Source organism: Vombatus ursinus, unplaced genomic scaffold (genome assembly GCF_900497805.2).
Source record: "Vombatus ursinus unplaced genomic scaffold, bare-nosed wombat genome assembly UNPS02014778.1, whole genome shotgun sequence".
NCBI lineage: Eukaryota > Metazoa > Chordata > Mammalia > Diprotodontia > Vombatidae > Vombatus > Vombatus ursinus.
Window position 1 is genome coordinate 40042 of NW_020954556.1, and position 18203 is coordinate 58244.

The window sequence follows — 18203 nt, forward strand, 5'->3', positions numbered from 1 at the left end:
TAACTATTCCCTTATTCCTTCCATGGATTCTAGATAATAAGCTCTTTGCAGGCCTTAAACACATTTCTATAGATCGATCGCCATATTTGAACCTCACATAAGATCACAGGATCATAGATTTAGAGCTGGGAGGGACCTCAGAAGACATCTAATGCATTTCCCTCATTTTACAGATGAGGAAAGTGAGGCCCGGGGAAGTTAAATTACTTGCTCAAGATAACACAGGTAATAAGTCTCAGAGGTAGAATTCGAATCCAAGTCCTCGATAGCTCTCTGGGGTAGTCCAGCCCCTCTCTTTACTAGACTGACCAAACACTGCCCGGCCTTATCAGGGTTTGTTTAGTGTGGGTTGTAAGTCAGAGTCCTTAGAGCTCTTGTCAATAGACCCGCTATGTAGGAACAAGACTGTTCCTCAGGTGCCATCCCCAGAAAGGGTTGTAGTGCCCACTCTCAGTTTGGAGCAGTGGGGGGGGGGGGGGGCTCGAAAGAACTTGACCTGGGGTTCTCAAGGTCCTATTTCTTTTTTCTAAATTTTTTAAATTTTTAAATTTTTTATTAATTTCTTTTGAATTATCAACAATCACTTCCATAAGCTTTTAAGTTTTAAATTTTTCTCCCCCTTCCTCCCCTAGATGGTGTGCAATCTGATATAGGCTATACATATACATTCTCAAGGTATTATTTCAATAGGAAACCTAAGGTCTGAAGTGGGGAGGAGTAGAGGGGTACTCATTGTCCGCACCTGACTCCACTATCTGACCCTCCTATGAAGGCTAACCTGCTTCCAGCTCCCAGATCCAAAGCATCTGCCTGTGATGTCTCAGTGGAGAAGGAAAGGAGGGCACTTCATTAGCTGTGGACACAGGCATTGATGAGTGCTCGGAGCTGAAGCTGTCCCCCCTGTCCCTTGGGGGATGTACTCCCAGGGGGTGAGCTTTGTCCCAGGTCTTGTCCATACCACCTGCAATCTCCTGCCAGGGCATAAAGAAAGCCTCCAGCAGAAAGCTGAAGGTGAGTAAGGGACTTGAGTGGGTCTAGCAGGTAGCTCAGATTGTTCCAGATCAAGGGCCATATGAGGAGTAAGAGTGGATTCTGGGTCCCTGAACCCAGCATACCCCGGGCAACCCGTAATACTGCTCCACCCTGTGTGTCTTCTCACGGACTAGGCTGACCCAGAAGAAGAGGGATGGGCATCAGGGCTGTGCCCTGGCCTCCATGTGGCCTCTGTCTGTGGAACAGGAAAGGCTTGAGGCTTTGGAGGCCGCTGGGAAGGCAGTCTCCACCCTGCCTTGATGAGCTCACAGTCCCCTAGGAGCACGATGGCCCAGCACTGGTGATACCTGAGGCTTTGCCAGTCGCCCTGTGGATGGCCCGCTGCCTGAGTTCCACAATCTGTTCCACCTGGAAGCTCTTCAAGTCCTCTTCATCCAGAGCGATGTCCCCAAGAAATGCAGCTAGAGAGAGGCATGAGGAAAAGTCAGTCGGCTGTCCTCCCCACATCTGGCAAGGTCTCTGACTGCCTACTCCCTTCTCTCACTGGGGGAAACAGGCAGTAGAGGGCCTGAGGTAGCCCACCAGGTGAGCTCAAAACAAAGCCTTTCTGGCCTCTGTTCAACTGGGGACTGTGCTTCTGGTCCCCACCCTCCTCCTGGTCCCCAACCCTCCCTTTCCCCAAATCTCATCCCCACAGGTTGTTAAATATCCACAGCAGAGAGAAAAAACAGTGAGAGAAGAGAACAAAGTGGGTACTGGGTTCTCCAGGGAGCTTTGAAAGGCTTTTCCCTCAATGAGCAGCCCTGCAAGAGCAAAGTCTAGCTGCCTAGTTTTGAGGGGGAACCTCTCCAAGGACTTGAGTCAACTGAGAGATTAGGAAAACATTCACATAGAACAGCAGGGAGGTAGGAGGAGGAGAGCAAAAGAGACTGAAGCCCGAGTCTATAATAACAATAGCCCTTACTTGGATAGTGCTAAAAGGTTTATACAACTTATTCCTCACAACAACCCTGTGAGGTGGGTACTACAAATATAGTTATGGCTATTTTACAGATGAAGAAACTAAGGCCTTGAGAAAGGTTCAGGTGAATTGCCTGAGCATCTGGCCTGAGTCTAGTTCCTTCTGGGGAGGCAAAGAAGGAAGCAGAGACTGGAAAGAGAAATGTCTCAGGGAAATAGGAGTGAATTGGAAGTGGGGGTGGGGGGGTGTAGTGAGGCTGGATGAGGAGGTGGAGCTAGGAGCTGGAAGCGGTTTCCCAGCAGCTCCGCCCATGGAGACATCTGCTTCCCATCCCACAGTTCAGTTGGGGCTTGGCTGTCTGAATTACACAAATTGTTTTAACCTTGGGTCTTGACACAGATTTCTCTGCCCCAAATGGCTTGCTCTGTGGAAACACACATTCGTTTACCCAAACACATGCAGGTACACGAAGTTCCACCTGTGCTCCCTAACAGTCTTAAAGAAACAAAGAAATTCTTCCCACTATATCATGCTGACAATCTAGATGTGGGGCTACTACTGCACACACACACACACACACACACACACACACACAAACACACTCAAAAGCATAGTTAGGCAGTTGCATTAAGAAGAATGCACTGACACAGGACATAAAGACTGGGTCAATACACATTTATTAAGCACTTATGTGCCAGGTACTGTGCTAACCACCGTAGACACACAGAAAGACATGAGACAATCCCAGATCTCAAGGAACTCATAGCCTAATGGGGGAAATAACACATAAACAACTACATATAAAGAAGATGTACATATATATACATGTATGTATATTATATATGCACACATATATGTGTGTATATATATATACATATATATATATGATAAATTGGGGCTAGTCAACAGATGGAAGGAACTAGAATTAAGGGGGCCTGGGGAAGGTTTCCTGTAGATGGTGCAATTTATAAAAACACCTAAGGGGAATAAGAATTTATTCAGCACCTGCTATGTGTCAGGCACTGTGCTAAGCACTTCACAAATATTATTTCATTTGATTCTCATGACAACCCTGGGGTGTAGGTACTATTATTATTCTCATCGTATAGTTGTAGAAACTGAGATTAAGTGATTTGCCTAGGGTCACATAGCTAGGAAGTGTCTGAGACTGAATTTGAACTCAGATCTTCCTGACCTTGGCTTCTGACATAATCACAGCCACACAGCTAATAAGTGGCAGAGAAAGGATCTGAACCCAGGTCTTCTGATTCTAAGTCCAATACTATTTCCATTAGACCATGGGACCTCCCTATAAACACATCCTCATAGGCCACAAATTCACACTTATACAAACACTCACATGTTCCCTCAAATGTTGTGGTGTTCAGTTGTGTCTGACTCCGTGATAAAGATACTGCCTTGGCAAAGATACTACCATTTCCTTTCCCAGCCCATTTTACAGATGAGGAAACTGAGGCAAACAGGGTGAAGTGACTTGCCCAGGGTCACACAGTTAGTAAGTGTCTGAGGCCAGATTTGAAAGCAGGAAGATGAGTCTTCCTGACTTTAGCCCCGTCACTCTATCCACTGAGCCATCTAACTGCCCCATTGTCTCATCGAGTCCTAGGCTTTTCTATCTAGCCCCATCAAAATGACTAGCTCATCATACTCAGATACAGAAGCCACAATTCATCCCCTCTAAAAATTGTATTTGACTATCCCAGGCCATGGGAAACGAAGAGATGGTGACCTTATTAAATTACCTACAACGAAGACTACAAAGAGGCTGGATGAGGAGAGGAGAGTGAGTTGGTTCTGGGAACAGTGGATCCTATTCCAGAGACTGAGGAGGACGCTGTGGAAAGAGCATTGGGAGTAAATGATGGCTCTATTGTCTGGTCTTGGGCAAAGCATTTAACTCTTCTGACCTTTCCTTTCCTCATCCACAAAATGGAGGGATTCAGCTAGACGATGTCGAAGCTGACCTCTTTCCAACTCTCAATCCCATGATCCCTCAAGTGTACACTCTCACCTGCACACTGCTGTATAGGCCCATGCATAAATATTCATTTGCCCAGGGAGCATCACAGGCACCCACCTACAAACATGTAAACATATTTGCACATGCAATAGTAATAATAATCCCAAACATTTGTACAGAACTTTACGCTTTCCAAAGCACTCAATCATCTATTCATCTCCTTAAACACACCAGTGCACTTTTCGGGGAGGGAGTTGAAAAAGTGTATGGTCCCTTTATGGTCCCTCCCTGCCAAACATGCTTAATCAGCTCCCAGCTGAGAGGAGCCCCTGGGGAAGGCTGGAATGATTCTGATCTGGAACCCTAAATTCTAAGCATTTGGGCCACTGACTGGTACAAGAAATTTGAGTAGGGAAGGCCTAGCTGGGGGACAAATGAATTTGCAGGGTGGGAGGTAGTTTAGGAAGGTGGAACAGGTCAGAGCCTGCAAGGGAATTGTATGTTGATGGGCCTTACTAATTTACTGGGAGAATCTCAGAGCAAGGCAGGCCTGGATCAGGGAGCCCCATGGGATGGAATGGGATGTCATGGCCGAAGAATGTGTGGGAATAGACTTGGGGGGAGGGAGGGAAGAAAGAAGTAAAAGGGAGAGCTGGAGATGTGGGAGAGCCCTGGGATGGAAAGGAGGAGGAGTTTCTAGTGGAGGAACCAGGAAAATCACACCCATTAGGGAATTCCTTCCCAGCCAAAGTCTTGAAAAGCTAACATCTCCAGAACTAATGCCTTCCCTCCTCAGTCCGGAAGGAAGTTCTGGGGTCAGGGTTGGTTGTTTTCAACTTGGGATCAAAAGTTTTTGTTTTTATTTTCTGCTTGTAAACTAGCCTGGGGTAATCAGTATTTAGAGCAAAGTACTGGCTGAGCTGCAGGGAAAAGGGAAGGAGGGCTGAAGCTTTGGAGCCTGGGGGTCCTAGAAGCTGCAAACTGAGGCTTAGGCCTTCTTCTTGGTGTCTCCAGTCATCCCCTCACTAGGCACTGACTTCGTGCCAGCAGAGGTTTGAGTGTGCCTGAGGATGCACACTCAGGGTTATAACACAGGCATATACAAGTCCCAGTGATGCCAAAATGTGGGCATTTCTTTTGGACCACACACACACACACGATTTCATATACAAGCAAACATAAGTAACCATCCATCCGTGCATACCTATGTATGGATTCATTATTGACCACATCTTTAAATACATGGGAACATGCTTACATAAATATTTCATCTTGTCCAGGAAAACACCTGAGCTCACTCAAACACTTGATCATTTCAGTGTCTAAAACATATACTCCAATCTCAAAAACACACCCACCTGTGTACACACTCTCTTCCTACAATCCATCCTACAGACAGCTGCTAAAGTGATTTTTCCCAAAACCTGGGTCTGACTGTGTCTCTCCTCTATTCAGTTAACTCTGATGGCTTTTAGTACCAAACACAAACAAACTCCTGGCTTTTAAAGCCCTTCACAATTGGGCCCCAACTCACCTGGCCAGACTCCTTACACTTTGCTACCCGTCCAGCCTCTAGAGCTCAGCCAGATGAGCTTTCTTGCATTTCATCACACATAATACTCTAGTCTAGCTCTAAACCCACGAAGCCCATGATCTCTCCTCTCTGTACCTTTGCACCAACTATACTCCTGTGCCTGGAAAACACTTTATTCTTTACTTCTGTCTTTTTAGAATTCTTTATTTCCTTCTAAACTCAGTTCCAGTGTCATCTTCTACATGAACCATTTCCTTTCTTGATTTCCTTAGCTGCTACTGCCTTCTCCCCTTCCCCCCGAATTCCTCTTTTTAAAAAAAAAAAAATAACATGGCATAGATGATAAAGAGCCAATGTTGAAGCCAGGAGGACCTCAGTTCAAGACCTACCTCTGACACATACTGGTAGAGTGACCCTGGGCAGGTCACAACCTCTCAATGTTTCAGGCAACTGTTTAAAATGATAATTTGCAGAGAAGATGCCAACCTGTGTTATAAAGGAAGTTTTCCCCACCCAGCAGTTCCCCTTACCAGGGAAATTACAGGTCTAATTGTTGTTGTTCAGTTGTGTCTGCCTCTTAGTGACCCTGTATGAGGTTTTCTTGGCAAAGATACTGGAGTGGTTTGCCATTTCCTTCTCCAGTAACTTAGTCCAAGAGAGGTTAAGTGACTTGCCTAGTGTCACACAGCTGTGAGTGTCAGGGGTCAAATTTGAACTCAGATCTTCATGACTCCAGGCCCCAAGCTCTATCCACTGAGCCATCCAGCTACCTATCCCTTATGCTAATATATCTATAAATTGTCACCCCCTGATAGAATGTAAGATTCTTGAGAAGAGGGACTGCTCCCTTGTCTTTGCACTTCCAGCACCTAGCAGTGGGTCTGGCACTTAAGAGGAGTTTAATAAATGCTTGTTGATTAATTGACTGATTGATTGGGGTAAGGCAGTGGAGTGGAACCGCCCCAGCAAATTCTGGTTCATCCAAAGGAATGCCTTTTGCTTTGTGTCAGAAGAGCTTGATGACAAGTCACATTTATTTTACCCTTTCAAGTCAGGTATTTAAAACCTAGGGTTGGAGATGAGACTAGGAGTGTGGGAATAGGGCATGGATTTTCTCTCTAGGAAAGGACTGGCCTTCCTTGGGACTGCCTATAAGGGGACAAACTTATTCTCTCTCCTCTATCACCAGCTTCCTATCCCTGGTGGGGACTGGAGGGCTGGACCTGGAGGTACCATTTTGGGTGACTCAGTATTGGGATGATGGGCTTTATGACCCCTCCCCACCAAGCATACCTGCTCCTGGCCCCAAAGCTACTGGGCAGACATCAACTGTGTCCATCTCTTTCTACATCAGATCTAGAGCAGTCCTCCAGCTTTTCTTTCTCCCTTGGGGCCCCAAAGAAAAAGAACTGAACAAAGAAGTGAGTAGTGAGTGGGTGGGAGGTGAGTCATTTAACGTGTCTGTGAGTAAAGCCTGCAGGGCCCAGTAAACCACCTCCCTCCATAATTTCCTGGGGACCAAACATGCCTTGATTTACTAATTAAAGTGGACATAATGGAAAAGGCATAAAAAACACATAAGCACTAGACTGTCCATAGGGAGAGACAGATTCTGGTCATTTCTCCACTCTGAACCTTGGTTTCCCCATATGTAAACTGAGTCCAGATCTGTTGGACTGCTGTTCTATAAAGTCCATTCTAGACCTAACATGCCATGAGTTTATAATGCTATTACAGACTTTGAGAAACCCCAAAGGGGTAAGGATGGAAAGAGGAAAGTTATGTTCCTGACCATCAAGGCTATACAGCGACCTTCCTTGGGCTCTATCTCCACTCAGGTTCTCCAAGAAGCCAAGTGTGGCAAGAGAGTTGCCAGACAGCTGAGGTGAGGTGCAAGAGATGAGAGGCACATATTGCTTCTCTAGGGAGGGAATTGCTGGCTCAAAACCTCTCCCACTATCCTTTCTCTTTTGCTCATTTTCTCCTTGAGATCTTTCCCCAGAGTCCATACGTAGGGTCTCCCCATCCCAACCTCTAAGATACAGCTTCTAGGGAGGGGCAGGCATAGAGATAGAATGCTTAGCTAGCATTCCATCCTCTTAGACTCAGACCTTCCCCTTCCCCATTACCACCAGTTTCCTGCATCATTCCAGCCAATGAAACCAGGCTTTGGAGCCTCTAGAGAATGTGAGGCATAGAGGCAAGACTTCATCCTACTGCTTTCCTAAAATCTACTTGGGGAAAGAGTCAGGGAAAAAGAAAATAATCAGATTACAAACAAAATATAAAACAGGGAAGGCAGTATGGCTGAGTGGAAAGGATGCTAGATTTGGAGCCAGAAGATCTGGATTTTAATTGTGCCTCTACCTATGTAACGTTAGACAAGAGCCTTAACCTTGATGGACCTCAGTTTCTTTATCTCTAAAATGAGCGGGAAGTGTGTGGCAGAAAATTAGCAAAGATGACAAAGATGAAAAAAGTTGGGAATAGTTAATATTGGAAGGATTGTAGGAAAACAGGCATAGGATATGTGAATGGATACTACCATCCTGGAAAGCAGTTTGGAATTATGTAAGTCCATACACTTTGAGAGATTACACTGATGGTTTATATCCCAAGAAGGTCATTGATAAAAAGAAAGGTCCCGTACACACCAAAATATTTATAGCAGTCCTTTTTGTGGTAGCAAAGAACTAGAAATAAAGTAGATATCCATCAGCTGGGAAGCATAAACAAATTGTGGTATATGACTGTAATGGAAGATTACTGTGCTCTAGCATCTAAGAAACAATGAATATGGTGAGTACAGAGGAGCATGGAAAGATGGATGAAATGATGCAAAGAGAAGTAAGCCAGGAAATCAATATACACAGCGACTACAACAACATAAAGGGAAGAATAATAACCACAAAACAACTGAAACAATGTTGCAAAATTAGAATGAACAAGTTTGGCCCCCAAAAGATCCATAAGAGAATACCCCACCCTGCTCTTTTGAAGAAAGGATGCTCTGCAGGTGTTGAACATCACATATCACCTTAGACTTTTTTGATATCTTCATTTTTTTTGCTTATTCTTTCCCTCTTTTTTCTCATTTTAAAAATTCTTTGTTATAAGGGATGGGGAGGGAAGAGAGCAACAGACATGGGGGAAATACATTGTATAAAACAAAAGATATTAATAAAATATATTAAAAACAACACCAAAAAATGAAGGTATTAGACTCAATTAGATGACCTTCTTTCCAACTCTTAATCTATGATCTCCTAACCATCCTTCAACTATCCCAGAATCCTCCCAAGGGAGCAAAAATGCCATGGATTCCATTTAGGGGATCTCTCTCAAAGCTGTCTTGAAGGCAACAGTAGTTGGGGGTGGGGGGAATAGGATCTGATTATCCCCAAGACAACCTAGTCACAAGGATGCTTCCATCTTATTGATAGGGCTGTCAACTCTTGGAGACTGCAATCTTGTCTAAGCTATGTACAGAGGGGGAGGAGGGTGTAGAGTTGAATGGGGACGCAAGTTCTGTCTCTAGGAGGCAGAGGCACATTGCTACCACCACCCCCTCCACTCATTTCAAGGTCAGGACTTTGGCCTTTGTTGGAGTGATGGTATGGCACTGGAAGAAAGAACCAGACAGAAAAGGTAACTAGGCATTGGGTATATCCAAACAGTTCTTGGCCCTTGGGGAATAGAGACAACAGAGATGGAGAAGGGGGGTGGGGCAGGGGGAAGAATGAAAGAAAAGCAAGATGAGTTGGGGGAGGGGGAGGGAACATATGGCATTAGAGAGTATAATACCTCCTAAGCACATCTAGGTTTATGATGGTAGACAGAACTCCTAGATGGCCTTCTGGATGATTTGAATACTACTAACATCCTATACTAGGTCTCTCCCTGGATGGTAGACATTGGCCATGTTGATCAGTCATGAGTTCAATTCAACAAACATTTATTACATATTTATTATGTGTAGAACTGGCAGGTAGCACAGAGGATAGAGTACTGGGCCTGGAGTCAGGAAAACTCATCTTCCTGGGTTCAAATCTGGCCTGAGACACTTATTAGCTGGGTGATCCTGAGCAAGTCATTTAACTCTGCCTCAGTATCCTTATTTGTAAAATGAGCTGGAGAAGGAAATGGTAAACCATTCCAGTATCTTTGCCAAGGAAACCCCAAATGAGGTCACAAGGAGTTGGACACAACTGAAAATGACTGAACAACAAAATGTGCATAATGCTCTGCTAGGCATTGGGGAAGATACAAAGTTTAGTTAAGACTTGGTTCCTGACCTCATGGGGCTTAAAATCCAGTAGGGGAAATATATGTGTGTGTGTGTGTATGCGTGTGTGTGTATATACACATACACATCCAAAGAGTGGAACACAATTGAATATACAATGGGAACATAGTACAAAATGATTCGGGTGTTCAGGAGTGGGAGAGATCACATACGGACAAAGGAATCCAGAAAGGGATTCACGGAATCTCCAGACACACATAGCAGAGTCAGAATGTGAACCCAGGTCCTCTGACAAATCCAGTGCTCTTTTCTATGGGCAGTGGGAAGTCCATGAAGGGTTTTGAGCAGAGAAATGTCACAACCAGCTCTATAAAGAGGAAAGATTACTCTGAAAACATGGAATGCATTAACCTGTAAGGCAAAGGGAATGAAGGTAGTCAGGTCAGTGGTAATGATGACTTATCCCAAGTTGATGGCAATAGGAATAGAGACAAGTGAATAGATGTAAGACATATTGTGGAGGTGGAATTGACAAAACATGGTTCCTGATTTGATATGAGAGGTAAAGGAGAGGGAAGAGTCAAAGTTTTTGCCAGCATGGGATCCTGGGTGACTGTTGAAACCACCAAGAGAAAGGAAAGTCTGGATGATTTTTTTTTTTTTTTTGGGTGAGGGTGAGTGGAGAGATGGGATTGGAAATGACCACATAGGTGGATAAGAAGAGGATGCCCAGTCTGACCTGCAGCTTGGTTAGTCATTGTCCTAGGGATGGCTATCCCCTATAACCAGACCATCTCTGTGGCCTGGGGGGTGTCCCCTCAACCTCACCCTGGGCTTTCTCTGAAGCAAGCAGTTGCTTCAAGTGCCCATTTCTCTCACCACCATACTACTCAGACCCATACCCCTGGAGCTTGGGGACCTAAGTCTAGACCCACTGCAACTCTTCCAGTGGAAGAGCCATGGAGCAAGGAAATAGTAGAAACAGGCATATGGGATAATATTCATAAAGTGCTTAGCACAGTGTCTGACTCATAGTAGGTGCTTAATAAATGCGTCCTCTCCCCGTCCCCACATTTAGAGGTGGAAACGACCTTAGAAATAATTTATTCCAACCCCTTCATTTTACAGATAAGGAAACCAAAGAAATTCAGTGACTTCACAAAGGTCACATATTCCCCCAGCCCACTGTAATCTTTCTGTCATCTGACAGGTACCACTTATTTCTGTACATCTGACAGGTAGCACTTACAGGTTAGATATGTTAGTAATTACATTTTATACATGTATGCCTTGTCTCCCTTCTAGACTAAGCTCTATGATGTCAGGAAACCCCATGTTACACATTTTCAGTAACTGCCAGAACTTGTGGTTCCATCAGCCCTGCTCATAATAGATGCTCAGGAAATATCCATTTATTCAAAGAAAGGGGACACAAAATCCTTTGGAGAGACATGGACCCTGACTTTGTCCTTTACCAACTATCCTCTACCTGTCCCACTTTCCACCCTCCTCCCAGAAAGTATAGAGGGCAAGGGACTGAAATATAGTAACATAAAGTGTAAGTTCTATAAGCAATCTTGTTCTTCTCAAATTTCTCTTTTATTCAACAAACATTATTAACATTTGTCACTTACTATGCACCAGGCACTGTGGTTACCAAAATAGCTAAGATGCAAGCCCTGCTCTCAAGGCGTTTACAAGTAGATAGATGAAGAAGACATGAGCACAAAGAATAAAGGGCAACAGAGAAATCCACACAAAGAAAATCTAAGCAACCATTTTTACTTGATAGGAGGGAGAGGAAATTAAGGAAGAGGGAGAGATCAGGGAAGGCTTCCTGGAGGAGATGCCTAAGTTGGCTATTGAGGCAGGGGTGGGAGTATGGGTCGGGGTGGAGGTGGAGTCAGTTAACTGACTGAAATTAGAGAAGTAGGAAATCCATTCCAGATGCAAAGTATCCTATGAGCAAATCAATCAATCAATCAACAAGCGGTTATTAAACACCTCCTAAATGCCAGATTTGAGGCCATGGGGATACAAGTACAAAGAATGAAAAAATCCCTACTGGCAATAAGCTTCTATTCTAATGGGCAAGGTTGGAGAGGACAGAATGGGAATGAGGACTAAAGAGGCTTCCAGTCTGACCATGGAGTAAAGGAAGGGAATTAAGGGTGTTAGAGAGAAAGGCACATTGGAGCCCAAAGAAGCCCTGGAATTCCCAGATCAGAACTTTATACTATTTAGTAGACAGCAGGGAACTGCTGAAGGTTTTTTGAGTAGTAGTAACATACTGAGTATTGAGATTAGGAAGAATACTCTGAGAGCCACTATCTGGGCCTCTCCTATTTATTTATATTATGAGTTGCATGTGCAGGTCTCATCCTCTCTTACCAGGCTGTAAACTCCTGAGAACTCAGACTGCCATTTAAAAAAACCAAACCAACCAACCATCCAAATAAACAAATGCTCTGTGTCCCCCCACCACTGAGCACAATGCCTTGTACTTAGAAAGCATTTATTAAATGTTTCTTGAATTGTTGAACTGAGGTCAATAAAGGATTCTGGCTTAGAACTGAAGGCAGACGTGGACATTGATGAGTAGCGAAAATGACCTGGCTCCTTTTTCTGTCTTAGGGACCTTCTGTCTCTGCAGTGGTCCACCTCCACCAAGAAGCCTGCCAGGGCAGCAGCTTCAGTGAATTGGAGAGATTGGAATAAGTCATTAGAAGGAGGCCATTTTTCCTATAAGAGCAAGGGATCCCCAGTGTCAGGGCCCAGACTCACCCAGAAGGCTCCCTCACCAGCCCTGAGAATTCTTGCTTTGTTTTATTTTATTTTTGTGTGTGTGGCAATTGGGGGTTAAATGACTTGCCCAGGGTCACACAGCTAGTTAAGTGTCTAAGGCTTTATTTGAACTCAGGCACTCCTGACTCCAAGGCTGGTACTCTCTCGGTTCACCACCGAGCCGCCTCAGTCCTGAGAATTCTTCCATCACTCTACTTCATCCTCTTATCCCCCACCCTCCACTCCAATGCCTTTGGAGAGATCTGGATCCTGAATCAGAAAACCCAGTTACTGCTGTCCTCTGGGTGGCTCCTTGTCCCCAGGCAACCCTGTTCCAGGACTTCCTATGACATAAATGGCCCTGTGGCCTGGCCATCTGGATCTTCCTAGGGCAGGACCCTGGGACGGTAGGGTTAAATGCACTCTCCAATGAGCCACAGTGGGACCACACACCCCCTGTATACACATCTCAGCCCACAGCCCCGGGACCCTGACCTCTGCTAATTAACCTCCTGCCCCTATGGGGTAGGAAAGTGGATATTTAAGATTTCACTTCAACTTTCTTCACCACCAACTTGGCCTTAGGGGTGGGGGGTGCTGGAAGCCTGCTCCTAGTATGGGGGGGAAAGGTTAATTCCTTCTCTGCCTTGTGTTCATTGATTGTGACAGCTGATTAACCAGTCTCCCCCAGCACGGTGGGGGCTTACAGCCACCCAAAGAATCCGAAGCAACAAGAGAAACCAGAAATCTCACCATTCATTTAAAAATTTCTCCTCTCCCACTTAGGTCAGGGGCCTGTCCCGATTAGGCCCTTAGGGATTTTCCCACCCTTGCTCCTTCCCACTAGCAGCCCGGCAGCCCAAAGGGCCATCGAGATAGACTGGAAAACTTCTACAACTCCAGAGGAGGAGATGGGGGGGCGGGGGGTAATGGAGAGTAAGGAAAAATCGCACAGGGGCGAAGACACACACATACACAAGTGTGGCCAAAAAAATTTCCAGTGGGTAGAAAAAAGAACTGCCAGCGGCTGCCCTCCCTGGACCCAGGGAGATTTCCCTAGGAATCCTCTCCTGGAATCAGAGAAGCAGCAGCAGGCAGCAGCAGCAGGCAGCGGTGGCAGCAGCAAAACTTCTGTCCTAGAAGTGCCCCAAACTTCCCCCTCCCTGTCTCCCTCTCTCTTTTGTTCCCCGCTGCATTGCCAACCAGGCAGGCTCCGCTTCCCACACTGGACTGTCCTCCCCCAACCCGAACCCCCAATAGACCCCGTGGCGTGGCAGGGATCCGCTTGCTTCCTCTCCCATACTACCCCCACTCCCCCCACAACCTTCACGGTCGCCCCCCCCCCAGTTCCAGGCCTGCCCGCTCCCCCCTCCCATCCCCTGGTGGTGGCGGGGGGGGGGGACACTCACCGGCTTTGCAGGGGTCTTTGTAGTTCAGGGGCTCGGGGTCCTCCTCTTCCCCCAGGTCATAGGTGTAATCGGCCAAGTCCAGTGCCCGGGCCGGGCGAGGGGGCAGCAGCAGCAGCAGCAGGGACAGCAGCGGCAGCAGCAGCAGCTGCAGCAGCAGCAGCAGGGGCGGGCGAGCGGCTGAGCCCGGCATGCTGGCGGGGATGCGACTCCGGGGCCGGGGCCGAGCCCGAGCGAGAAGAGAAGGAAGGAGGGGAAGAGGAGGAATGGAAGGAGAAGGGAGGGATCTTTTTTCCTTCTCTCTCTTTTTCTCCCTCCCTTTCTCCGGCTCTCTGTACCCCTCCCTCTCTCCCTCCTCTCCTATCTCTTCCCCTCCTCTCCTCCTCCCTCTCTTCCCGTCCACCCCCTTTCTCAATTTCTCTCCCCCTTCTCTCTCCCTCTCCGGCCCTTGCTTTTCTCTCCCTCTCCCCCCCCTTTTTTTCCTCCTTTTTTTTTTTCTTTTAGGGAAATGAGCTCGCCGGAGGGCGTGTTTTCGCTCAGAGCTCAGCCCCCCTCGGGGCCCGGACTGTGCTCAGCCCCGGGAATGGGGCCAGCCGGAGGCGGGGAAGCAGCGAGCCGGCCCGTGGGCGGTCACGGTCCCTCCCGCCGGGGAGCGAGAGGGGGGCCCTCTCCACGCGTGGGGTGGGGGTGGGGGTTCTGGCTGCTGCCGCCGCCACCACCACTACAGCAGTTGCTGCTACTGCTGGCTCCACCCGCGCAGGCCTGGGAGACCAGAGAGCCCCGGGCACAGAAGGGCACGCGTGGGGTGCGGGAGGTGGAGAAAAACAGCGCGATGTGGCCCCGGTATGGAGTTCATTTGTGGGGTGGAAGCTCCGGGGGGGTGCCTCCTAGTGGTTGAGTTTCTCTATGGGGTGTCCCTGGGGTGCCAAGGAGTCCCGAGACTTTGTCCCAGAAAAAGAAGCAACGCCCCCCTCCACCTCCAGCCACAGCCCCTGCAGAAATTCTCCTTTTCTCTCTCCCCTTTCTTTCTGCCTCCTTCCTTTCCTCTTCTCTCTTCTGCTCCCAGCGCCGTCTTTCTGTCTCTCTCTGTCTCTCTGTGTGTCTGTCTTTCTCTATGTGTGTGTGTGTGTGTCTCCCCCTGTCTCCTTGTCTCTTCTTGCCCCTCAGTTCCTTTCTGTCTATATGTCTCTCTGTCTAGGTCTCTTTCGTTTTCTCTCTTCGGTCCCTCTTGGTTTCTTTCTCTTTCTCAGTCTCTCCTAAACTCGTCCTCTTTTCACGGAGAAAGGCCGTTCCTGAAATAGCCATTGGAGGGCGCTACAGCCTCGCTGATCGCTCCCCAAGTCCCAGCTACGCCCCCACTCGTGTCTGGGACAAGGAATCACGTTCCTTGGAGCGGAGGGGGCAGTTCTCTGTTCTCTCCTATCTGCCAACCATCTTTCCCAGCCCTACCTTAGAACGCCATTCCTTCCTCGCTAAGTCCCCACAGCCTTGGTCCGAGGGGATGTAGTGGATCGACCGGCAAGAAGGAAATCACTGAGGTTTTTCATAAGAGCTTTTCAAGGAGCTCATAAAGTAATTTTATTATTTTTGTAGCATAAGCATCCCGAACCCACAAGTACATCTTCCTCTCATCCCCCCTTCCTCCCCCCTCCTTTTCTCTCTTTGCAAGTTATAACCTTCTTCAAACTCAGGAACCACGCAGGATTTCTTCTGTCCCCTTGGTAGTCTAGAACCTAGAAAGCAAAGACACTAGTTACCATGGGAGGAGGTTACCATGAGAGCCAGCTCGGCATAATACGTAGAGCCCTGCACTTGGACTTAGGTTCAGGTATTTACTAGCTGTGCTACTCTCAGCAAATTATTTAATTTCTCTGTGTCTCAGTTTCCTTATCTGTAAAAAGAGGGAGTTAGACTTAATAACTTCTAAGGTTCCTTTCCAGAGGAAGGGGGGAGGGTGAAAATCTCTACTCTCTTCCTCACCACCACCCCTACTTCTGGGTTTTCCTGAGCATGATCTACCTCCTCCAGTCCTACCCAGTATGGTTCATCTGAGTTCAGTGCCCCTTGGCAGATACAGACATAATGTCATGCTTTCCACAATTCGCTTGGTTCAACTTAGCAGTACCCTCCAAGAACTCTGCCTCTATCCCCTTGCTCACCAGATGGTCCCTAAATGTAGTACAGAGGAACCTCTCCACAAAGGACATTCATAGTAGTGCCCAGGAAGGCTGGATCCACCTGAGACTCTGAATTGACATGGGAGTCCTCCTTCTGATCCAGTTTAGCAGTGGGCAAAGAAGGTTTAGCCTAAAAAAAGAGACATGATTGATATCAGCTACAAATACCTAGAGTGTGCAATGGAAATGGGGAGCACAACTCACCAGGTGACTCTGAAATTTTCGGGTGATGACGTCAAGGCTGGGGATATCCTCTGGAGTCATTTGAGTGATGTAACAGGTGGCACCCAGGGCAGGCTTAAACGCAATTAAAAGCTGAGCACGGAAGGGAAAAAATTGACTCAAGAAAGTTTCTTCCTCCCCTACAACCTCACCCTCAATCCAGAAGCTTTGAGGGTTCAGAGCTTCAGTCTCCATCTAGTGGACTGTGAGAATCAGTGTTGGAGCCTGCGGATCTTTTGGGAGCTAAGAGCTCAGGTCAGGTGACCACCACAGACTAAAGTGTGGAGGAGTGCACAAAGGTAGAGGCTGGTGTTCAGGCATGTTTGCACCTAAGCTAAATTTCAAACATGCTCCAGAGATATGGGAACCCCACCTTCCAGTCAGTCTGCTGATTGACTTGCCCCACCCTTACCCCCCCCCCACCTAACACCAGCCCTGCGGCATCTCTTGCATACCCGGTAGTAATCATACACCACAGTGCCAGAGGAGCCAACGGAGAAGGTAGAGATGGTTCCCTCCCACCTGCTGAGGGCCAGGCGCTGCTGGGCATCTGGCCCCCCGATGCTCATCTCCAGGACCTAGAGAGTTGGACCGTCTGTCAGTTCTGCCATGACCTGCTCTCATTTCATGTGGACTTCTTCCTCCCTTATCCTTTCAGGGTCCCTATGCAATCCCTATCCCTTTTTCCAAGTGCAACCTCCAGCTGGTCCATGGGCAGTGCCCCCCCGCCCCATTCATGCTACCGAGAGAGAATGAGCTGAGTAGAGCACCTAGGCTGGTGTGGAGTGAGTTGGAGGGTGCCAACTCTGTTATTCTTTAATCAGATCAAGCCATCTTGGTAAAGGTGTCTGTTCTTTCTACTCCCTGCTTTGTGCCCATTCTTCTAGCCTTTCCAAACCCCATGCCTTCCATGCTCAACCCTCTCAATAGCCCCATGATCTTCTGCTCACAGTGCCCACTCCATCATCCCAAACCAAACTTCACCTGCACAGACCTCCCTGCCCATCCTGCCAGCCCACTTCCAAGTTGCCCGCTCCTCCAGCACCCCCTCACCATCTCTGTGTGCTTCTGACTCATATGTAGACCCATGAGCAGGGCCCCTAGCACCACAACCACCACCAAAACCACGACCACCACGATGATGAGCAGCCTCTTGAGGTGCAGAGGGCAGCAGGGTATTTTAAACCGGCCTTGAGGGGTGGCAGAGTAGTCCTGTTATGGGAAGAGGGGCCAGGGAAATCAAGGTCAAAACTGGGGATCGTGGCTGGAAGACTCCCAACCCCACCCCCATTGCCACTTGGCCACTCATGTCAGTGAGCAATGATGCCCATTCTTTTTTTCTTTAAAAAAAATTGCCTTTATTCTAAACTTTAAAAACACCAGATAAAAATAGGTATTTCCATATATACAGTAGAACAAAAAAAAAAAAACAAGATTGCACACAAAAATACAGATCACTGTTATAAACGGCTTGATTTCTTTTAAATCTTAAAGTATGTGATCAATTCAGCCTGTACATTTCAAAGCTGTCCTGCTTGTCTGTGCTTCTTTCTAATTTCCCTTCTGTTTTTTGATCTGCATATTTACAAAGGATTCTTTAATGTCTCTCTTTTTTCTTCTTTTCTTTCCTTTTAAATCCTTGTTTTTCTTTTTTCTTTTTTGCTATCCTATTCCTATCCCTGAAGTCGCTGCTCTTTTACCCTACATAAGCAGACTCCTAAAGACATCTCCTAGGTGTTAATTGACCAATCACCAAGAATGTATCACATTCCTGCTACAAACTATACTGCTAGGTCCTGAAAAAGATAAGAAGGAGGCAGAAAACAGAATCTCTGTAGTCAAGGAGTCCAGACACACACACACACACACACACACACACACACACACACACACACACAC

The 18203-nt window shown here is 47.1% G+C and overlaps 2 protein-coding genes across 3 annotated transcripts in view; both read right to left on the reverse strand.

Annotated features, from left to right (window-relative positions):
* The window catches only part of BMP1 (bone morphogenetic protein 1), a 54235-nt gene extending 40020 nt beyond the window's left edge, over positions 1–14215 (reverse strand). For both annotated transcript variants that reach the window (XM_027865424.1, XM_027865425.1), the window contains exons 1-2: positions 13909–14215; positions 1341–1454 (exon numbers count right to left, since the gene is read on the reverse strand). In XM_027865424.1, coding sequence (XP_027721225.1) covers positions 1341–1454; positions 13909–14098 — 304 coding nt within the window. In that variant the 5' untranslated portion in view covers positions 14099–14215. The remainder of the gene's footprint in view (positions 1–1340; positions 1455–13908) is intronic.
* A 1347-nt stretch (positions 14216–15562) lies between these two features.
* SFTPC (surfactant protein C) overlaps positions 15563–18203 on the reverse strand; it is a 3087-nt gene continuing 446 nt past the window's right edge. The window contains exons 2-6 of the mRNA XM_027864984.1: positions 17358–17516; positions 16760–16882; positions 16287–16397; positions 16065–16212; positions 15563–15638 (exon numbers count right to left, since the gene is read on the reverse strand). Of these exons, the coding sequence (XP_027720785.1) occupies positions 16075–16212; positions 16287–16397; positions 16760–16882; positions 17358–17516 (531 nt within the window). The 3' untranslated portion in view covers positions 15563–15638; positions 16065–16074. The remainder of the gene's footprint in view (positions 15639–16064; positions 16213–16286; positions 16398–16759; positions 16883–17357; positions 17517–18203) is intronic.